Here is a 24,871-nt window from a genome sequence, read left to right on the forward strand (position 1 = left end):
ATGGGTTTAGTAATAAATTGCAAATATTGCTCATATTTTCATCTGTCTTTGAAACAGCAAAAAAAAAAAAGAATTAAGAATAAAGATAATTCTGATATCTCATGTGCATGACCAAAACTGTGATGATTTTTCTCTCTACAAAATGCACATGGTCAATAATGCCTCCATCTTACAAACAACATCAAAATCAGATTTCTTACTGGAAACCATATTCAGGTTACTGAACAGTCAAGAGCTGGATACCATGGTCAGGTTTATGAAAAAATGAGATTGCTGGTGCAGACTTGGGTTGTACTACTTACATTAAGGAAAGTGACCAGACCGATGACCAGAAGTTCAATGATACCTGACGTGGATACACCGACGGCCATCTGTTGGACAAACACATGACAGAATTGCTAAATATAAACAAGACCTGCAGCATACACCATGCACAAAGAGCTGATCTCCAGTAAAAAAGCCACCCATTATATTCCCAATCCCACCTCTCTCACTCAACGACTGCAGAGAAATTGTGGAAGCCACTTCAGAGAAGGCAATTAACTTGGAGATAATTCTGTGGTGTGATCCCCGCATATCTCCTCTTTGTTCTACAAAGACACACGTACACACACACACACACACACACATACACAAATGTGTACTGTGATGCCTGCTTTAATAGTGCCGTGGCACAAAATAATAACGAGACTACACACCCTCCGCACAAGACAGATTTATTGGCCGGTCAATAAATATCTCATGACGTGTTGAAAATTTCTTTCTCGAAGAACGATCCATGCCTTGAAAGAGTGAATTGCGAATGACTCTAAAAAAGACACATGGGTTGATTAATACAGTGATCTTCTTGATATCATTGGTGGAATACACTTGTAAAGTGCTTAATCTCAACATTCTGTGATGTGTACATAAAACAGGCATTATTATTTTCCTATACTGATTGTTTGTTGTGCATTGTTCCCTATTTGTATAATTGTCTATTTTCACTTCTTTTTAGTGCTTTGTGCACTTCATTGGCTTGTGCTTTTATAACCATTATTATTCTCATTTTTATTATTATTACTATTACCATCATCATTTCACTGCAGTCATGACAACTTCATTGCTACCTGCTACTTTCTGGGCTGCTGTTGCTGCTGAAAAGTGCTTTACCGGTAGCAAGCCAGAGTGGGAAAAAACAAACATTAATTCTTTTTCCTTGCCTCTCTTTCTAATATTCAATGCCCCTCTATGTATGACATTAATGCATACAAGTAAATGTGCTTACACACTGACAACTGATGATTTAGTTTGAAGAGAAAATGTACTAAATAGAAACTTACAATGAAAATAAGAAGAAACATCAAGAGAATCTGAAGAACCACCAGGACAGACATGCAGATGATGAATGGTATGAACAGGTAGCGTCGGTACTGAGAGATTGGGAGAAAATCATCATTAGAGAAAAATAAAGAGAGAGAGACATACAAAGACATTTGTGATCATTATGGTATATTTTAACATGAAATATTAAATGCAATATCAAATATATACTTTTACATATACACGTTGCACTTCCGCAGTTACAGAATTATTTGCCTACACAAACAGTAACTCAAATGAAATTTATCACACAAAACTGGATATTCTTGAAAATGTGAACGAAATAATAATATGACAATTGATACAAAATGGAAAAATAATCATCCAATAGGGCATCCATGGGCAAAAAAAAAAGGAAGAAAATGATTTCTACAGTATCCTTTACATGTACAAGTCTAGTGTGACACTCATTATCTTGCATAATACACAAACTCAATGAAAATTACAGCTGTATACATTTTTCACTCTGTTGCATTTGTATCTGAGTCAATAATTTACTCAGGCTTGGAGGATATGCCTAGACATTTATGTCTCTAATATATGTGCCAATTGAGCACAGTCAAATTGTATCGCTTGCTTGGAGAACTTGCACAACACTTATTTATCACACGAAAATAACATGAACATGTAATTCATAAGTAGTGTGACTGCAAGTATTAAAATGATTCTAACTCTGAGGGATCTTCTATCTTTTTTTTGCTTACATATTATTCACAACTACATGGTAGCTATTTGGTAAGGAGAAAATGTCATTTGACCAGAGTGACTGTGTTCTTCACTGATTTGATGGTATAACAATTGTGTCTCAAAGTTACTCAATATGGATTTCCAAGAATTTCAATTAATTTGCTTTCAGTGATGGATAAATAACAACGTTCTTCCTTCACTACTATACACTCTGCATAAAAATAACCCTCAAAATGGAATCACAGGTCAGTATAGCTTTGTCAGAACATGTCATTATGTTGAAGGAGCACTTCAAAATTGATGGGGGGGGGGCACTAAATACAACTTGGGCACTCATGGATAACAAAGTCTAATTTGACATCACAAGTGGTCAACAATTTGGAGTACATACAATTGTAGATTGCAGTTTTCATAGAGCGCGACTAGTAATAGGGTATACAGTCAACCTTGACTAAGTCAAAAAACTTGGCCAAGTCAAAGCTCCAGAAAAGTCCCAATTTTGTCTTTCTTTCTTTAAAATAATCTGTCACTAAACAGTCAAAGTCGAAATTTACCACACAAATACTTGATTTTTAAAAAAAAAGAATGATAGAAAGAAGAATTTCATTATAAAAGTAAATTTCAAGGCAAGAAGCTGTGCATCAAACACATATAATTGAAAATCTTAACCTTTTTAAATGCAAGGAAAAAGAAGCCACACAGTTGAAACACCTGTACAATTTCTATAGCTATTAAGAGTCCTGTAATGCACTTTCTTGCAGCTCTGGAAATGCACATGAAAAAAGTGCACAACCACATGACTTGTATGGGCTCATCTCTCACATCATGCTCTGGAATGACATCCGACAGGAAACAGCAGAGTCACAACTACTCAGTATTGGAGATACTTGGCACAGTTCTAGGAGCATGAAATATATTGGAGGCAATTTGGAGCAATGGTGCCAAGCGGAGATAACTGCAACTCAATGTCACTGCCTCAACTCATTCAACTCAAGGCCATTAACCCTAAACATACACATGGATTCAGTGAACATAGAAATATTATGACACCAATAAAGTTACTATTCTTTTTTTATGGGTAGTGTTATTCCTCCTGCATTAAATGCTCTTTCATTACACTAGAAAAAAAAATAAATCATGTGGAATATTCCTTCAATTTTCTTTATGCTACATGTATGTATTGTATTTCACTACTGCAACATCACAAACTGCTATAGATTTCTCATCCATCAACAACAGCACATGACTTTTCTATTAGCCCACATTTTACTTCAAAACTTTTGAATGGATCCACTGATTCTAATCAATCTTTACTGATACAAAGTAAACCTGATAATCTGGAAGCAATAAAACACATGTATATCATTAACCCCCCCCCCCCACCAAAAAAAAAAAAAAAAAACAGACAAAAATCTTGCATAAACACACTCAATAACTTCCATAAGAGCCATTTTCTTTCATATTCTACTTTTTTTTCTTCAGAAAAATCATAGCCATGCTACAGATATTTCAGTGGCATGCATTTTTTAAGCAAACAACAGAAAACAAGCTTGACAAGTTTTTCAAATGCAAAAATAAATCCATTTTTATCAACTTGAGATATTCAAGAATAATCTGCTAAAAACACAGAAAATTATCAAAATATATCTATGTGATGATTTTGATATATTTACAAATATTCTTTACACAATGAGTGCAGCATCATTGGAAAGATTTTGTTTTTATTTGACTTGATTTGAAACTTTGAAGATATAGTGTAAAATATGGTGTTTACTGGTAAACCAGAAATATTTGCGGCATGAAATTTTCACTGAATTGGAACGGATGGCCTTTTTCCTGGTATGAAGCTTTTCATGAATTGCCAATGGCATTCAATGCATATAGTGTAGTCAAGTAGACAAGACCTTTCGCATGCATTTTGATTTTGCAAATCTTGGCTCTCTCGAAATTTGCAAAATTAAAATGCACATGAAAATTTCTGGTTTTACAGTATCTTTTTTTGCATTCAAACTCTTCCAAGTCTTCCTTTGGTAGCATGTCAGGCCCTTCAAAGAAAGATCATCACTAAATGGGATACTGATACTCATTTCATTGTTGGTAAAAAGAAATAAATAAATAAAAACAATATATATATATATTGTCACCTGACTGTCTTGTACTCCTGAAGTACAAAATCAATCCTACATGTACAATATATTCAAATAATTGTTTACACAGATGCAAATTACAAATCTCTTCATAATGGGCAATATCAAGCAACTTATCAGAAGACTTTTTCAACTTCTTCAGGTCTTTGAAGTATAAAGGCAAATGATTAGAATGCATTGCAAATAATGAATAGTGAATAAATATTTAGCACAACATGTAAGTTGAGGGGTCCACATTCTACAAGCTTTGCCCTTTTAGCAGGTCCCTCCATTTTGTGCAGATTGCATATTGATATTTTATTTTCATCACTTCAGTTTTCATAGCAATGTACGATTACCATATGGTTCCACAATTATTGTATACTCTGATCGGTTTGCTTTCTTTTGTTTATGAAACCTTATTCTCTGTTACCAAAGAAAGTGAAATGAGTACATGTATGTTCTTGTCGAAAAATGAAATAAAATTTGAATTGATTTCAATAATGTATTGTCATGCCATGCATAATTCATGCCTGATGCGAAGCTGCCCATTTTTGTAGAAGAGTCAGGGATTCATTACATTAGAACAAACATATCAGTAGGACTTAATTAAAACTGGCATCAAGGTAGTGACATTTTCTTAAAGTTTTACATTGGATATTCATATGTACCTCTCAATGAAACTGAGAAGCCAGTTACAAAAGTAAGAAGTGATAACATGATCCTCTCACAATCAATGATTGGTCAGTCTACAAATATACTGTTAAATCTAAAAATATACAGAAAAATAATGACGTTTGGCTTGGCCATTTAAATTTATATAGTTACAATTACACAGTCCCTCTCCTTTGAACAACACAGCTCAGTTGTTACAACTCCTCCTTTATGCAACTTAGGATAATGTTTCTTCCTTTTGATTTCATTTTATATGAGTGATTTACAAATATAATGTACATGTACTGTGCAAGTCAATGAGAGAGCTGTGATACAATGACATCTTTATACCTCATTTGATTCACCAAGTGATTCATTCTATCAAAAAGACACATGAACTTCAAACTTCGAAACTTTTCTGTATTATCTCATATTTACTGAATTTTGACTTCTTTGTTTGATTTGACTCCTTTTGCTGAGTAGATACAAGTTTAAAGGGTGTGTACAGTTCTGGTTGAGATGAGGTCCATTTAACTTTTTCCGAGATATTCAGAAACCACTCTATGAGATGTCAAAGAGCATGCAATTCTAAGGGGTATCAAAAGTTTATTTGATGAAAATCGGTTTTGAAATGGCTGAGATATCCGAAAACAAGGTGAGACAACAAGATCCTAATAAAAGGCGTGGCCTGTAGACTTTTATTATTATCACTTTTTAGGATATCTCAGCCATTTGAAAACAAATTTCATCAAATAAATGTTGAATCCTTCTTAAAATTACACGCTCTTTCATATTTCATAAGAGGTTTCTCATTATCTCATCTAGGAATGTTCAAAACATGAATCCCCAGCTCAACTTGAGTACTGTAGAGTCCCTTTAAAATGCTGGAACACTTCTTGCTCTGCATGGTTATTCTCTCTCAGTTCCAATGTCTCGGGATATTCTTCTCGGTTCATTTCACACTCTGTCAGAACTCTTGTTGCTCACATCCTTTGAATTTTGTTGTTGTTTTTTTCTTTTTCAATTCCCAACAGGCCTGTATTATCATGCACAGCACTCCACAGGAAAGACGCAGGTCTTCAACCGTCTACAAGCGCTATTCCCACTCCTCTTGGTTGACTCCATGCCAAGTTGGCACAGAGTTCTGCATATTTACGTGCACAAAACTGGCTTATGTGCATAATATGAAGCTTTTCAGGGATCCAGTTTAATGTACAGGCCACTCCTCACACATTGAGAGTTAGATTGAGACAATTGCTCTGCTCTGGGTGGGGATCAAAATTGACTAGTCCTGTATTTTAAGAGCAGGTATTTTTTTTTATATCTATCTATTCAGGCAATACAATGTGAGTGACGATTGAGAGTGTTTCAATTAACTTGCAGAAAAACTTGTGAAAGCATTTGTGCAGCAAATCATCAGTTCTTAAGAGGAAATATACCCCAAAACTAAATTAAGTCCAAAAGAAAGAGACAAAAAAAAAAAAAATCCCTACAGAACACTTTAAAATATGACAAAAATTGAATAAGAAATAAGGAAGATATGACATTTTGAACTTTCATATTTTTTCGGAAAACATTTCTTGACCAGTCCTTACTGAAGGTGACTAATATCCCGGTTCCAGCAACTCAGACTCTTATGGTGTCTTGCATACCAACACGATCATACAAATTTGACTTTATTAAATTGCTTGAATGCGGTGGAAGTACATAATTTACAATTCACAAGTTTTAGTAAAATTGTGGTTATCATGGCAAACACAAAAATAAAATCTCCACATCTATACCTCACTGCAATAATGTCCAACCAGCTGACCTACTGTGTACCACACGCTAATTCCTATATACCCCCTTATACATTTTGTGTATAAGTGGGTATATCAGCTTTATTGTAAAGTAACATTTGTTTTGCCATTTTTGTATATAAAATGAATAAGAAATTGTGAGAGCATGACATCATCAACCTGCCGATTTGAATATTCATAACGACTAGTCAAGAAGTGTTTTCCAAAAAAAAAATCAAAATTAAAGATTAGAACATCATAATTCCCATATTTCTTACCCGATTTTTGATCGTTTTTGCACTGTTCTGCAGGGATTTTTTTCCTCTTCCCTACGAAATTGATACAATTTTGGAGTGGATTTCTTTTTCAACCTGTTGAGGACAGTTTGATTTTGCTACAACATGCATTTCCCATAGACGCTTGCCCGAGTATACTCAGGACTCGTCCTCAACAGGTTTAAGTACTGATCTACGTGTAAGAACTGTACCATGAGGTCTAGTCAAGAAGATGGGAAAGGAACTAACTTGTATAAAGCTGACGGGCTGTACATGTTGGGTTTTTTTTTTTTTTTGGTCTCAACATGACCTCAACATGACCATGAAAGATGAACCAATTGCCAGATTCAGTACTGTACAACAAAACACTGTTAATATTTGCTTCAGACATACAATGGTTGTACATGATCACTTGTACAAGAATTCAATATATGAAGACAACATTTTCGACTTTGCAAATTATGCTAAATACTTTATGGAAATGTAACTTGCTTTCATTTATGTCTCTAATATATAATAACATATATGCAAAATATATGCAATGAAATCTAAAAGGCATTGTGTTTTTTTTCTTTTAAAACTGAAATTAGCAATAATGCAACAAAGTCAAGGACCATATAATGTTGCATTATATTGTGGTTTGTTTCTGTTAGAATGTACGTTGTATCAACACTACTACATTACGACACTGTTTGACGTCATACGCCCTAAATGTGTCACACTGTTGACACACAGACAAACAGGATTTAGCTCTTGAAAGTAATAAATCCCCTTCCCCTGCCTCGACCTAGCTGTAATTACATAGCACATACTCAGCATATCTCTCTGAAGTGCCCTGTATATTTGTACCAGCAAATTCTAAGGATAACATAAGTATGTACAGGTATGCATCACACTAGAAAATTCAAAGTAACGTTGTCATATTCACTGCAAGGATACTGAAAAACACCCTATGTATTCAAACAAAGATCTCATGCTAACTTTCAATAATTCTGCCATCTGGTGACCTAGAAGTTTCAGCCCTTGGTTATGAATCTTCATGAAAAGAGTATGGATATTTCAACAACATGCTACAACAGTACCAGACATGATTCAGTTTCCATGTGCTTAGATGCATCAATTTATACACTTGGCTGCAGAAAGAAAGGGGAGCACCATAACATGCCAACACAAATGGTGACAATATTACTGTTGACTGGAAAATGGAGGGGGGGGGGGGGGGGGGGGGAGGGAGGTCGAAAACATAAGAAATATGGGACTTTTTAATCCAGACGATGTTTGTCTAAGGGCAAGTCCAAGATAAGGTCCCCTCAGAAGGCAAAATTTCATCTTTGCTCAATATTGACATGTTTGGTATCATTTTAAAGCTTATGAGTTGAAGTTTTGGTTTCCGTGAAGGAAAAAATGATATTATGTAAATTTATGCAAATTTCAAGGGCTTCATTTGCATAAATGTGAAACACAGCGTTACGTATGGGACATTTATAAAAATTCATATTAATTTGAAGGAAAGCAAATAATAATTGATTAATATGTGGACATAAGAAGTTCATCACATAGTTTAACTTCGTACGAAAATTTAGGGATTATGCAAATGATTATGCAAATTAGCTCGTGTCCTATCATGAGATGTCCCATACGTAACAAAATGAGGTCATTTTTTTAGGTTTTTTCTGAAATTGCTAAGGTTATTTTAATGCCCTTTTGGAAAGTTCTAATTTATTGTTTAGAGAAATTAAATACCAGAGAAAAAAGAAAAAAAAGTAAAAGAAATACTTTTTATTAGGCATTGAAATAATGTTACGTTTGGGACAAATGCGTTACGTATGGGACATCCTCATACATATTGCATGTGAATGCATGTAGCTAGCTGGGAAGGTCCCTCAGTACACAAATGGTCAATCATCCTGAAGAAAGCATCCCAACATTGTAGCTACTTTTTGAGTTATAGACACTTGAAACAATACATGAACTTGACCGAACAATTTTCAGAAAGGGGAGGGGAAAATGGCAAAATTATTACACAATGAAAAATCAGCATTAAAGGGATGGTATAGTTTTTTGTAGAAATTGGGATTCAGTTTTCAACATTTAAAGGGATGATTGGAAACCAATTGTACGAATTACTTAAGAGCATAAAATCCTAAGACTAGAGGAATTCAAAGTTTATGTGATGGAGATCCAATTTGAAATGGTTGTGATAGTATAGAAGAAAAAAGAGTAAAATGATTTTTTTTTTTTATTGCAAGTGATACACAAATTGTCCTTATTCAGTTTTCAGTAGTAGCCACAACAAAATTCATGGGTATACATACTGAGTTGTGACTCGAATCAATGACCTGACTGCTAGACAGACATCATATATCTACTCGATCACTGGGGTTCCACGCAGCAGGTATTGCTTATTTATTAAACTTAATATTTCTTGTGTCAAGTTGTTTTTTATTGAAACTAAATGGCAAACTGCCCATCATCAATGCAAGTAAACACTTTAAACTATTCAATTTTTCAGTAGTAACTATCCTGATAAAAATAGGGCATACTTGTACATATACTCAAGTTGGTCATAGAAAATATAGAATATGATTGAATGTGATTATGATGGTAAATATCTGGGGAATATTGTCCCTTGTCAATCTGGATCAGTATTTGAGTAATTTCAACTGATTCCACCTCAATAATTATGCAAAAATTTGTTTAAATGGGTATTTTGCAAAATTATTTTGCAAAATACCCATAAACATGGTTCTCCACACACTAAACGAATGGGGAACAAAGGGCATGCATACCCAGGTTGGTCACAAAAATATAAAAATATGATTGAATATGATTATGATGGTGAATATTTGGGGAATATTGTTTCCTTGACAATCTGGATCAGTATTTGAGTAGTTTCAACTGATTTTACTTCAATAATTATGCTAAATACCCATAAACATGGTTTTCACACACTAAATGAATGGGGGACAAACTGTCCCATACGTAACTGTCCCATACGTAACACGTCATGTCTGTCTTTAATTAGAACCTGTAATTAGAGCTTTTTGCCTAATGACATGAAACTTACCTGTGATAATCTTGAGTGTTGTGACTTTCATCACAGTGAGTTACAAGTTGTAGAATGAAATACTTTCAGAGAGTTTTGAGGTTGAAAAAAATGTTCAAAAAAACAAAATTTTTCTGGTCCCATACGTAACGGCACATATTTTCTCTTCTAGAATATAATTGTCAAGGTCATTTTTCTCAATTTTTTACATGATTATACTTCTTCTAGATATCAATCACCATGATGAAGTTCAATATGATCAAAGGCCATTAACACTATTTTTCAGGTCATAAAAGTCTCTGAATGTCCCATACGTAACGTGCGCGTTATCTTGGACTTGCCCCTAATGTGATATTGGCAATCATACACATTGTATCAGTCTCATAACTCACATGTATCATACCATTGATGCAGTCGAGAGCCTCCAAGGACCATCACCCATATTTAGCACTTTAAAAATGTACCCCTCGAGACTAGGTGATAAATTTATGCAGACATCACCCCACGACGTCAGCACATCTGCTGCTCGTGACAACTACTGTTTTGCACCAAGAAAAACACTAGAACCATGATGTCAGATAGACTGGTTCCACTGAACTACTCACTAAAGTGCAATTTGCTCTAGCGAGGAAATGGAATTTGTGTGACAAGGAGAGATTGGTTGAAATTTGAGTGAAATCAAGCAAAAGTGATGGCAAACTTTTTTCATGTGGGTAATTACACATTTGTACTTGTATGCTTGTCCAAGATGAAATATTGTGCATAAATCTTTGTGTTATCACAGGGGATATTCAAACAGGCTGTCTCTTGTTAAGAGATCATGAGATTTCAACGGTGCATGCTTTTAGACCTACTTCCCTTGTATTGCCTGTTTCACAGAGCAACGTCAGAAGGATGTCACTTTCTGGTAAACACTGTAATTGTCATTTTTTCACTCATTTAAAGATACTACAGTCATTTGATTTATGCAAGTTAGGCAGGAAAACATACAATGCCTCATCTGGAACAACCAAGTGTGGATGTCTGAGGGAAAGCTGTTTTTTTTTCAGTCAGATCTAGTAATCAACCCAAATTGATGGGTGTCTGTCAGCTCACATGAAATGGAAAGTTTCAAAAATAAACAAAATTTTACTGACAGCGTGATAAAAAGTGTATTAATTGTGGGGTCATGTATGTCTAGTTTACCTGTAAAATGGAGATACTTCACACAACATTGTAAAGGCATATCAGATCATCAGATTCTGATAAGAGTACGTAAGTGCATGCGTGGTGGAATGTTGGGTGAATAAACATGGAATGCTATTTTTTATTAACTTCACAGATATAAAACCGGACTTGGTGATATACGCTGAGCATCTGTTTAACGGTTCATACATCATATATTTAAATAAGCAAGTTTGTATGTAGGAATGCCAATTTACTGTACAGTATTAGTATATACTGTACATGTAAATGCCATAAGGCAGGACTCCACAATAACTTTTATTTTTGGCGGCCCAAAGGCAAACATCCAACCTTTTTTGGTGGTCCAATCAACCCACCAAATTCTTCATTTCTGAAATTTTGGTGGCGCGACTTGCGTTTTTGGTGGCCCTGGGCCACTGGGCCACCGCTAGTGTCGAGCCCTGCATAAGGTCAGAGCATGCATGTTTATAGACAAGGAACATGATGGCAGAATAAATACTCAATTTTATTCACTTTTAAAGTTGTAAAACAATCTAAATAGTACAGCCACATATGATGGTTAACCCGTTGAGGACGAATCCCGAGTATACTCGGGCAAGTGTCTAGATGGGAAATTTATGTTGTAAATAGCAAAATCAAATCATCCTCAATGGGTTAACCAACAAGGAGTTTGATCAATAAGTGCAAAAGTATTTTGAAAAGTGCTGTTGTGGTTCAAATGACATACATCTGCAGTTTTATTCTAGACAATAATTCCTATAATGGTGAAAGTCATGAAATACTCTTTATGCAAAGCAAAATGCATTTATGACACAGATACTGTAATGCAAACTATAAACATGCTTTGAAGCTGTGATATATAAGATGCATTTCAGACAGTGCTTGGATTGGATCTACAAGACTTGCAGTGAATTACACCCTTTTGGTTATATATGGAAACAAGAATAATTTGCTCAGTTCAACAGAATGAGTAAATTTTATCAACAATACAATTTATAGCAGAATCTTCTTTTCCTTGAGCAATCACTTCCTGATAATTTGAAGGCAAGAAAACAAACTGCAGTTTGCACAGGTTTAATGAAAGATGGAAAAAAAGTAATAAATGGCTATCCTGCTACAACAACAAATGGTGTCCTTGCCATTGCTTCATCTTGCGCCAGGTAGTTTTAACTGCTTTAAAATGTGATCGTAAGAACTTATATTTCCTATATAATTCTATATTTCTTATATGTTTTTTTTTTCACAGAAAATTTGGGCATTTAATGTAGTCTAATGTGTCCAAGCGTCCCTGTTTTCCATTCTTTTCTTTTTGTTTCTTGGTTTAATAAATCACCCTGGTTCACTGTCACTTTACTCTGCCAGCATTCATCCTTGATACAGACAATGCATGATGTAAAAAAAAAACCCAAATGAAATACCAATGTTACATAATGCAATTTATATGTCACACATTTTACAGATATATGCCAATGTAGAGTGATAGAATATATCAATATAAAAGTCCATAACAAATATATGTAATGAAACAAATATCAAAATCATGATATGTCATATTTTATAATAGGTGCAAAAAAAAAAACACTCACATTCACAATACGGCCAATGTTACAATAATTAGCACAAAATGATACCAAGAAAAAGAAAATAGAAGGAAAACACATTTTGTAAGACCGGAAAGGAATTGAAGGAAACAGGAAATGCAGATGAAATGTGCAATCAAGATTCAAGAATTTCCAGAACTTACGTTTTTCACACCATACAGCAAGATTATCGCAGACAGAAATATGAGAGAGAAGAATGCCACATCAACGCAGGTTGCGATGAAGAAGGCACGTTCCTCCTGTGACAGATGTGATGCAGCTATACAAGGCAAAGGCAAAGTTAACTGAATAATTCATTAAATACATGTTTCAGTCAGAAAACTTCGAACAAATTTGTAGATTAAAATCATGACTGATTATACATCCAAAAGGCAAAAATATGAAAGTCCTGTCCATGTTCATGGCCACAGAAAACATGTCATTTCTCAATGCTCCACAGTACTTCTAGCCTAACTTTTGACCCTTTGTATACTGTGTATATGTTCAAGAGCATGAACACTATAATACATTTTCAATGAACTGTTAAGTTCTTCTTCAAAACTCTTAGAAGTGTTAATGGAAGCAATCTTACACTTATTTGCATGAAATTGCCTAAAGAGAATTTTTACAGTTCTACAAATGCAAATAAAGTGCTCACGTAATTGGAATAATAACCTGGGACTGCTTTAGAAGGAACACCACTAAAAAGCACAATAAAATTCAATGTACAGTACCACAGAGGTTATTTTCACTCTGAGTTACAACACACTTTATTTGGGCATGCTTTGGCTGCAACACTTCAACTGCACCTCATTAATGTCTTAAAGGACAAGTTCACCTTCATAAACATAAGGATTGAGAGAATGCAGAAATATTAGTAGAACACATCAGTGAAGGTTTGAGGAAAATTGGACAATCGATGCAAAAGTTATGAATTTTTTAAATTTCTGTGCTGGAATCGCTGGATGAGGAGAGTACCAAGGCTCATGATGACATATTATGAGTACAACAGTGTAAAGAAAATGTAAAGAAAATTCCACATATTTTCACTTTTTTCGCATAATAAAAGAGCACTTGACTTGCCTCTTTCTAAAGGCAATGGGAATAATATTACCCATAACATATGTCAGTAACGAGTCAAGGGAATGTGTACTTTTTTCAAAAGATGAAATTTTGTGAAATTTTCTTTATATTTTCCTTATATTGTTGTACGCATGTGACATCATACACTGCAGTAGTCTTCTCATCCAGCAGTGACTGCACAAAAACTTCAAAAATTCATAACTTTTGAACGGATTGTCCAATTTTCCTCAAACTTTCAATGATGTGTTCTATTAACATTACTACATTCTCTCAATCCTTATGTTAATGAAGGTGAACTTGTCCTTTAAATTGATTACCAATGCCAGAGAAATAATCGCAGGGATTTTATTTTCACATTAGAACAGCAAAGTTCAATCCAACTCTGTCAATAGGGTATTCTAATCATTTGCTGTCGGGCAACAGGATGTTTGTGGGACTATTGAAATGTTGGCATTGAGTTGATGGCCAAATTGAGCCCTGTAAAGCTCCTATTCATGATTGCACAGAAGTAGAGGTGACCATGTGTGTTATGCTCATCCCAAATCATATTGTATCAGAGGAAAAAAAATCATATTTTTAAATCTGCCGTAATTAATAAAACATTTTTACTATGTCATAAACTTGTCATGACAGTATCAGCAACTTGTTCATCATAGTTCTTTTCTTTTTTCTTTTTCTTTTTTTGCTTCTTTGAGACCTTGCAACAGAAAAGAACAAAATAATGCGGAACATCCTGCAAAATGTAATATATATTGTCAACAGTTCCTCCACTGCATACAGTGTACAAGTTTATACTATAAATTTGAATTACAGGTTGGTTGGTTTTTCTGCAAGTAAATGCACAGCACAAATGAGGAGCATACATGTATTTCAATTCACAACATAGATGCCAATATGACATTAATACAGAATGACCCTTTTTTGATAAAGAGTGACAATTAAAAAACACACATACACACCAACACACAAATTTGTGTAATTTGTGTAGTTTTGTTCAGACTTATGTGCCTTTTCTCTTTTATCATCTAGTTGTAGTTCTGACAATTTACTTTGATTAATTTAAAATCTGCTGAGTCCTTATTTAGCAAAGTATTTAAACTTTAAAAGCAACATATATGCAGTTATATTTGCAAGTTGATAACAACATTATCTGGGTTGGATTTTCCAAAAATAAGATTTAGAATGGCACACAAGAGTATCAAATTTTAAAGTAATGACAACAGTTCTCTGCAGGAATTTATCTTGGTAAAACAGTTCAAAATATTTGAAGAGTTTTGTCACAAAACGAGCTAACTGCACTCTTGTTTAGAAGAAATAATTTGCAATTAAAGGTGTGCTAAAAAAAAATTATTTAAACATAATGGGATATTCTTAATCATACTGTAACTTCATGAATATTCCTCGTTATGTTATAAATGAGGTATTACAGGAAAGTTTTATTTACACATAGGATAGCTGTATCTGATGGGCTTACTTTTAAAATGTTTGAAAATGGGACTTAGCCCATTCTGCAATGAAACTCTTTATTCATAAGTTTAGCTCCTCATCTCAATTTTTTCTTCCAGTATACAACAGTAGCAAGAATAAGATATAAGAATAATTAACAATCTTAGCTTTATTTTTCATGATATATTGACTGCAGTTCTACAGGTGTAACATGAGAAAATCATAGATGTATGCCATGATAAAGCGAGTTAATTTGTTATAAAGAATCAGAATTGATTTACAAGTGTGCAGCCAGAAGGAAGGAGCTGAGCAGTTAAGGTGATTATGTATCTGACATTGCAGCTGATTGACAAATTGCCCTACATCTACAGACATAAATGAGCACCAATTATCGGTGTTTTAGTAGAAGCCATGTTAATAAATCATGGACATGCACGCTCGGACAGGATTTAGTTCAATGTACGACAATTTGTCAATCAATTGCAATAAAAACAATGTGACATGAAAAATTTAATGAATATGAATACCTCTGACAGAACCTTGCAAAAGAAAGCTGGTGCATACACACTGCATCATTTGGTCAACGGTAAACAACCGTCTTGTGAGTCTTCATCAGGTGATTATCACTATGGCAACTACATCCCGCCTCGGCAGACATGACGCATTTCCTGTCATATTGCCAATGCAGTATCACAATGAATTACTCATACTCCCTATACCACATAATATGATCAAAAGCTAACTAGAAGACATGTCTCTGGCACTGCTACAGCCACCCGTGTTCAGCAACTAAGTCATGAACTAGAGAGGGGCCGTCAAAGGCGGCAGACCCACGCCTAAGTACAAAGTCGGGGTAAACATAATGTGCATTCGGTCATCTACCAGAATTCGGCCACTTAATTGCCAGTGTGCTTTATCACCAGCCAGTGAGTTCTACCAAAGATCGTACACTGAAGTGTACGATCTTTGGTTCTACAGTCACATCACACGCAAATCACATCATTACACATACGGTATTAACACTCATTCACGTACAGGAAAGTCCTCAAGTCTCCTCCAAAAATCCATCGAAAATCCCAAATTCCACAGTCAAAAGTGCAGAATCGGAACTTTTCCAAGCGCGCGCGAATTAAGTCGCGGAAAAAGCGCTAAAAATCGAGAAATACGCCGTTTTCTTGCGGGATCATATTTTGATTATAGCAAGCCGAGAGTGTGATGATATCAAAGGTCGTATGAGTGTACGATCTTTGATGGTACGATTGTATCCACAAAAGCGCAAAAGAAAAACAAAATTTACGTACCCCCTAGGCAATCACCCCTATGATTAGTGTCTACGGGAATTATTCAATGCAAGGGTTGAATGCAAATGTCTACTGCACCAGTATTCGGCCACCAACGAGCGCCGCAACGTCCCCGATGCAATTTTGCACCAACAGTGTAGAGCGCGATGCATTTTCAGCGGCCTTGCACACGCATTGACATTGAGCACGCATATCGTGCAGTGTGACTGCGACCGAGCAAATGCTCCTCCAACGAAAAAAACAATCAATGTTAATTTGAAAAATCATCAAAATACGGGCCAGTTTGTGATGACGGAGAACGAACTTTCATAAATCTAGAAGGACATAGTCCCTCAAATAGGCCTAAACGTAAATTTCGGAATTCTTACGAACATTTGAGCAGCGAAGTCGGATCGTTTGGGAGTTTATGTTTTCGTATGGTAGCGGAAAATCGCAAAGTGAGAAACAGGAAATTTTCGGAGTGGTCACTATACCATGGGGTCAAAACTTCAAGGTCACACAGAATTTGCAAGGGTCAACCGATTATCACCAAAATCTAATCGATTCTTTCCTGCCATTATCCAAACATCCCCATAACATTTCGTGCAAATCCGTTTACCCGTTCTCTTGTTATCTTGTACACAAACAAAAAAACAAAAACAAAAAAACAAACAAACAAACAAACATACGGAACCCTTTACATAACCCCCTGCCGATTTTCATCGGCGTGGGTAAAAAGAAAAACAAAATTTACGTACCCCCTGGGCAATTACCCCCCTACGGCAATTATTCAATGCAAGGGTTGAATGCAAATATATACTGCACCAGTATTCGGTCACCAACGAGCGCCGCAACGTCCGCGATGCAATTTTGCGCCAACAGGGTAGAGCGCGATGCAGTTTCACCGGCCTTGAACACGCATTGACAATGAGTGCGCATATCGTGCAGTGTGACTGGGACCGAGCAAAATTATTTCATGATTGAGGAATGCTCCTCCAACAAACAAACAAAAAAAGAATCAATGTTAATTTGAAAAATCACCAAATACGGGACAGTTTGTGACGACGGAGAGCGAACCCCGAACTTTCATAAATCAAGAAGGACATAGTTCCTCAAATAAACGTAAATTTCGAAATTCTTACGAATGGTGTTGAGCAGCGAAGTTGGATCGTCTTACGAACAGAGTTGCATGCAGCGAAGTCGGATCGTTTGGGAGATACGCTTTTGTATATGGCGCGCCGATCGACCAACAACACTGTTTATCGGCGATAAACACTTAATCGAGCGATAAACTCTGTTTATCAAGATGAAGCTCTGTTTATCACACCTTTATCAACTGATAAACTGAATTTTTCTCGATAAACACCGTTTATCGGCGGTCGATAAACAGTGTTTATCAAAAAAAAACTCTGTTTATCGGTCGATCGATAAACATAGTTTTTCCTCGATAAACACTGTTTATCACTTGGTCGATAAACATAGTTTTTCTCGATAAACACTGTTTATCACTTGATAAACAGTGTTTTTCGTTCGATAAACACTGTTTATCGCCGATAAACAGTGTTTTTTCAGTGTTTATCGCCGATAAACAGTGTTTTTCGGCGATGAACAGTTAATCGGCATTATTGATCAAATGGCGCGCCATATTTGTATGGTAGCGGAAAATCGCAAAGAAACGGAAAATGTTCGGAGTGGTCACTATACCATGGGGTTAAAACTTCAAGGTCACACAGAATTTGCAAGGGTCAACCGATTATCACCAAAATCTAATCGATTCTTTCCTGTCATTATCCAAACATTCCCTGAACATTTCGTGCAAATCCGTTTACCCGTTCTCTTGTTATCTTGTACACAAACAAACAAACAAACAAACATACAAACAAACAAACAAACAAACAAACAAACAAACAAACAAACAAACAAACAAACAAAAAAACAAACAAACAAACAAACATACGGAACCCTTTACATAACCCCCTGCCGATTACATCGGCGTGGGTAATGATGCAATTTGTACAATTACTTGCTCCTTTTCCTTAATGGTGCCCAATGTCATAGTTTTGCTGTCTGTCAAAATAATGAGGGTAAAAAGAGTGACTCGGCCTTAGCCATCTCTCTCTCTCTCACCTCTATTTCCTGCAGAAACATACACAGCTTATACATGAGTGCATGGTGTGTGTATAATACAAATATAATGAGCCCGACCATATTCTTCTCTTCTTTTTTTTGAGGGGAAGGGGGGGGGGGGGGTGGGCTTAGGTGATTTTTAGCTAAATTGGTTAAATAAATGCCACTGCAGCACTTCCACCCCAGAAACATACACAGCTTATACATGAGTGCAAGGTGTGTGTATAATACAAATATAATGAGCCCGACCATATTCTTCTCTTCTTTTTTTTGAGGGGAAGGGGGGGGGGGGGGGTGGGCTTAGGTGATTTTTAGCTAAATTGGTTAAATAAATGCCACTGCAGCACTTCCACCCCAGAAACATACACAGCTTATACATGAGTGCATGGTGTGTGTATAATACAAATATAATGAGCCCGACCATATTCTTCTCTTTTTTTTTTTTGAGGGGAAGGGGGGGGGGGGGGGGTGGGCTTAGGTGATTTTTAGCTAAATTGGTTAAATAAATGCCACTGCAGCACTTCCACCCCAGAAACATACACAGCTTATACATGAGTGCATGGTGTGTGTATAATACAAATATAATGAGCCCGACCATATTCTTCTCTTTTTTTTTGATGGGGGGGGGGGGGGGGTGGGCTTAGGTGATTTTTAACTAAATTGGTTAAATAAATGCCACTGCAGCACTTCCACCCCATGCTGCTGAATTGGTTTTCGGGAAGCAAGAGTTTAACACTGCACAGCTACTGTAAAAGTTGAAATTTTCAGTGTTGACATTTTCATGCATTTCACGCAACCAGAAACTAGCATGAAACTAAAAGCACGCAAATATTTTTGCTTGCTATATGTTCTCGTACTTACTGTCTTGCTTCCGCAGGATTAAAAACATGTGAAACTCTTCTTACTGGGACGAGCACAGATATTAGTCACATGATTTTTTTTTTCTTTTACAGTAGTTTTTGATTGCTTTTGCTCTTCACAGAAATGTACTCTGTGAAAGCATTTTTTTCATACCTCTACCCAACTACTAGCATAGAACTAAAAGAAGTATGAATCACATCTCATTCAAAAAGACAGAGGAAAAGGAAAACACTGTATGGTAACCCTTCTTTCTAAAATGATAGTCAGTTAAAATTCCATCCAATTTTTTTTTTCCAGATGTTCAACTTTTATCATTAATTTTGTTTTCTGTTTGCAGTAAGCAGGAAAACTGGGGATTGATACAATGTGTTGCCATCTATTTCACTACCAGTCCTAGCAACCTACGTACAAGTGTAGGTCCTAACTGAAGACATAAATCACCATTACACTGTAATGTGGATCTGCTGTGAAAGACAACATGCCAACAATGGTCTTGTTATCAACCATGGAGCTACAATAGCTCCATGGATCAACTTTGTTGTGTTTAAAAGTAAGGCTGAAACCAGACAGTCAATTCCTATATAGAGAGACTGCTACCTCAAAATTCAGGAAAGAACTTTCTAGTCAGTGAGTCACTATCAAAACAAATACTGGTACAGCATCAGTCACATTTATATTTGGGTTTCTTTCTTTCTGTTTTTGTTTTTGTTTTTGTTTTTTCTTTTCATAGTTTGTTTTTGTTTCCGTTTTATCTTTATTGACTTTATGTGTGTACCTCAGCTACGGCAATTTTGTTTGGGTGATGTATCGAACAAAAGAAATTACTGAAATTCACTGCATTTCATTAGGATTTCAGTATAGGTACAGAAGTCTCGGCATTAAATCAGGTAGTATCAGGCCAAGCATTTCTTACCCAATTTACTGGATAGCATGTTGTTTGTTTTTTTCATTACTGCTGCCCACAGATACCACAAACTAATTATGCATTTTCCTACCAGTATCATAATTACACTGTATGTGCAATTACCCCATAGTTTTGATGAGTAAAAATCTCTGACATGGAAGGCTAAAAAAAAAGAAAAAAAAGCGCATTTACACCCATAATATATCTTGAGCAGAATCTGACTGTCAGGATTTTTTTACAGTATGACTTTGTAGTATAAACTACAAGGGGAGAACCATTCACACTGTGTCCACGGAGTGTTATACAATTGTATCGAGATGTCTTTACTAGCCAATATGTCACATCAGCAATGACAGTAATCAATGCAATAAATATCAAACCTTTTTCCACTGACCTGTCATATATTATACGAATTGTACGTATCATAAACTTGCACTTTAAATCTCTTGTTGACTTATGATTTATTGTTTTCATATTTCCCTTCTTATAGTCTACAGCTCTAGTATTCAAGTACATGCAATAACAAAACATGCATTTGTAACAAGAATATATTGTCTTTATACTTGAACAAAAAAATTAATTGTTTTGCTTATCATTACTTTCATTTCTTCCACTTTTAGCACAGATTTAAAAAACCAGGTCTATATCATTTTGATTAGCATTCATTATCATCATTCTTTAACTTCAACAAAAGTCATAAACTGTGTCAGGTCATTGCACTACTAACATCCCATGGTAGAAAGGGCTTTATGAGAAGATATTATACGTACAAAACAGTTTACTTGCTGTTTGTGTCAGATAACAACATCTAATTCACTTAATTTCATGCAGATTCAAGAAAAGTGTACTCACATTGCATATCAACATGAATCTTGAAAGCAGATGCCCCGAGTGCTAGAGCTGCATATATCTGTCAGACAAAATACAGTTATCAAAACAAGCTTTAAAACAAAAATGACAAACCAGGGCAAAAAGATGAAGAGCTTTCAAACACTTTAATTTTACAGTAGGTTTAGTACTGCCAGTTTATCATCCTTTTAGTTTTCAAACAAAAAAGGAACATTATAATATCAATTGAATTAAGACTGGCATAAGTGGAAAAGTGAGAATTCAGAACTTCTTCTGTATAGAATATTAGGCCATGATTCATATCCAAACACAAAACAACTTTAAGCTTCACAGATCTACCTGATCTATTCAAACTGAACTTCAAAGACTTGTCACACATAATATGCACACACACATCATCTTTTATCAGGAATTTAAAAATATCAAACGTACAATGAGTATGGCAAGTTGAATGAAGTCCATTGATATGTGTGTGTTTGTCTGTCTGCCTCTGTCTGTCTGTATCCTGTGTGTGTTCATGTGCACTGTACAAAGAATTGCATGTAGGATATCTGACTTCATTCAACTTGCCATATAGGTAAAGGGGGCTTTAAACATAATGTAATTTGGTTTAGGGAAGCTCCCGTTTGCTTGAAAAACGCATTGCATATACTGGTAAATGGAATTGCTAGACCCCTACTTCAATTTAACATTGGATTATGCTGGCAGCGTATACAATGCAATAACACTTGTGTACATCAGTAACAGGGCTGGTTGACCGTGCATCACAAAACGAACAAAAAGTCGCACACACTGATTTTGCATGAGGACTGAAAATAGGTGAAATGGGTCAACCTAGCTGATCTTGACTTTTTCATATTTTCTGAAAGAGCAAGTCCTCTTTTACATTATGCTAAAATTTGGGATCATAAAACGGGCAGGAAAGGGTGTTTTTTAGCAGTTTATCTCGAACATTTTTGGTAGAATAGTGTGATTAGGTGTGTCTTTAGAGTCTCTTTTTCATTTCTGAAAAACCTTGTACACACTTTTCACTTTGAACTCTAATAACTTTTGAAAGGATAGTGCTACTGCTTTCACAGTTGGCATTAATTATGGACAGAATATGTTAATGAGGCATGCTTCATTTCAGTTTAATCTGATAATCCCTTCATTGTTGTTACTCTGGTGGTTTACTTCTTGTTTTTTGTCCCATTCATCGCACAGCCAGCACGGTTAGGTAAAGATTAAGCGCTTGAATAGACACTCAGAGCCTCTTTTCTCAGTTCACACTTTTCCTGAGTTTGTGCTTTCTTTCCAATATTTAGATATTTTAGATTAGGTCTAAGTTAGGAGAGTCCATTTGATAAGTTATTCATCATTTTAAAGCTTAAAGTCTGCTCTTTCAGAATATGGTCTTAACTAAAAATTCATGTCTGGCGACTTTTTGTTTGTTTTGTGGTGCAGGGTCACATATAGTTAAACGCAATCCTGAGAGCCGTGCAATGAGCAAGTTGATCTGAGCGAGCAACGACATAAAAGTCTATGTCCATATCAATGGTATGCAAGTGTTTCAACATTCAATTTTACTCTAATTCATGAGAGTGATTACAATTAAAGTGTGCATAATATCTAATCTATAGAAGAGTCTATCGACTTTAGATCATGCAGATCTATTCTGAGCTCTTTGATTTGGAGCATTCGAGATATGTAGACCTTACATGATTCAGATTTGTATGAGAGTATGTACAGATTTAGCGACAAATAATCCAACACTCAAAGTAAGATATTGTCATGGCATGGGCAGAGACTCCAACCCCAAGAACCTTCTGATCGGGAGATTCTCCCGCCTGAAACCCCTACCAAACGGGAGACTTCAACTTGATTTGCCCAAAGCGCGAAGTTCCTTGAATTGCGGCCGGGTCCAGCTCTCTCTTGCTATATAAGGCTTATTTTTCAACATAAATGATGGCAATAAGTAAGAAATCCTTTCCAACTGGAGACACAGAGCCAGGGTGGGAGAAATTAAATCTTGATCGGGAGAACGGGAGATTTTACAAAAATTGGCTTTCGGCGGGAGATCTCCTGTCGAAAGCAGGAGAGTTGGAGTCTCTGCATGGGGGTTGCAATCCCTCCTCTTCCTCCCCCCCCCCCCCCCCCCCCCCATTATTGCGGCCCCGACATGCAATGACATATATATCCTTATTTTCCTACATTTAATATCATTATACTTAAATATCAATATCATTCGGTAAGGCGACTGAAAAGCGCCAAATAAACTCAACAACAACAACATATTATACTGTCTTACCATTGAGTATATCGCACTGGCCATAGACCCTGTGCGAATGTCGCAACAGCAGCACCTGGTCACTAGTGGCATCTTGCGCTCCTGTCTGGATCCACTCAGACACACAAATATTTGCAAGCCTCAAACTGAAATGAAACAGTAACCAACGCAACGTTTTGCTTCTATTATACAAATTTTGGTGGGTTCTACGGCTCTACAGCTACTACAGCCGCAGTGCAACAGGGATATGAATGAATGGTGTCCAAGCTGGACATAATATGCACAGGTCAGACACAGTCACAGGGCCGGGTCAATCGCCAGTCTGTAGGGCCTATTCTTCTTGATCTTGTGCTGCTTGAAATAGTCGATGACGCGACGTCGATTGGTAAACTAATTCTCGAAGTTGATAAAATTTGAACTGAAAAGAGCGGGGCGGTGAACACGAATATAGCAGCCAGTCGGCAGAACGTCTTCACGACGTAGTCAACCTGCACCGTACGCGAACCTCCGGCAGTCAATGTTACCGTAATTCGTTTTTTGGAAGTGACATCCGTGTCATGTCGTCTGCACTAAAACTGCGCAGTGACATCATCACTACTGACGACGATCGCTCTCTCCTCTTTTGCTGCGGAGCGTGCCGAATCACCTTCCTCCTTTCTCCCAGATGTTGTCTCTGTTGTTGTTGTCGTTTTTTCTTTCTTTAAGACGCTACGATGGGTCCAGCTACGACGATAGAGGGGGCCAGTACGTCCGAAAAAGCAGCTGTCGTAGCCACTGGTCGTAGCCTTCTCTCTTCGAAAAAGTACGGCACTGCGAAAAACGCAACAGTGAAACTCGAGCTCCGTTACTACGAGATCCGTGGGACCACCGATATTATTGCCTCGTTATATCCGGTTCCTCGACCCTCGTTATAACCGTCTGCACTAAAAACAAAGTAAAAATAAGCATGGAGTCACATACCAAGCAATCAAACTTATGAGCAGTCTTTGCGTTGTTATTACACAAGTAAATGGATCATTATTTTTGAGAAAGAATAAAAAGGAATCATATGTGAGTTGATACCGAAAGAATAAAAATAGAAGGGGTTCAAAACGCGTTCTTTGATTTCTTTTGAAAAATCTCTTCGCGTGTGTTATGCATGCGTTCTTGAAAACTGCACGGCAGGGTTGAATTCGTAATCCTTTCTACACCTATCTCTTCCTCGTGTATTGAACCATTCTGAAAGAATGAAATTATCGTTTATGAAACACAATATAGAATTTTAATAAACAAAATCAAATTCTATTAAAAACGTTTGTTATCACTTTTTCTGAACATGGGTGCAAGCAGAGTATCAACATGCATTATTCAAGTTATTTT

At 36.1% G+C, this 24,871-nt stretch overlaps 1 protein-coding gene across 1 annotated transcript; it reads right to left on the reverse strand.

The window, feature by feature from the left end:
- Positions 1–168: 168 nt before the first annotated feature.
- LOC139745199 (uncharacterized) lies at positions 169–23,763 on the reverse strand. Its single transcript, XM_071655605.1, has 5 exons — positions 23,534–23,763; positions 21,250–21,307; positions 12,861–12,976; positions 1,323–1,412; positions 169–371 (listed from the first exon to the last, which is right to left on the reverse strand). Exons 1-5 carry the CDS (start codon positions 23,603–23,605, stop codon positions 255–257), a joined length of 453 nt encoding a protein of 150 aa, XP_071511706.1. The 5' UTR covers positions 23,606–23,763; the 3' UTR covers positions 169–254.
- Between the last annotated feature and the right edge of the window lie 1,108 nt (positions 23,764–24,871).

Source organism: Diadema antillarum, unplaced genomic scaffold, assembly GCF_040938485.1.
Source record: "Diadema antillarum isolate AM-2024a unplaced genomic scaffold, OU_Dant_1.0 seq00001240_RagTag, whole genome shotgun sequence".
Lineage (NCBI taxonomy): Eukaryota > Metazoa > Echinodermata > Echinoidea > Diadematoida > Diadematidae > Diadema > Diadema antillarum.

Bases quoted from the DNA above. Each gene is read 5' to 3' on its own strand.
- LOC139745199 (XM_071655605.1), bottom strand. From the start codon at position 23,605: ATGCCACTAGTGACCAGGTGCTGCTGTTGCGACATTCGCACAGGGTCT. The intron at 12,977-21,249 runs GTGAGTACACTT...TGCCTTGTATAG, and splicing joins GATTCATGTTGATATGCAAT to CTGCATCACATCTGTCACAG. The intron at 372-1,322 runs GTAAGTTTCTAT...TTTGTCCAACAG, and splicing joins TGTTTCTTCTTATTTTCATT to ATGGCCGTCGGTGTATCCAC.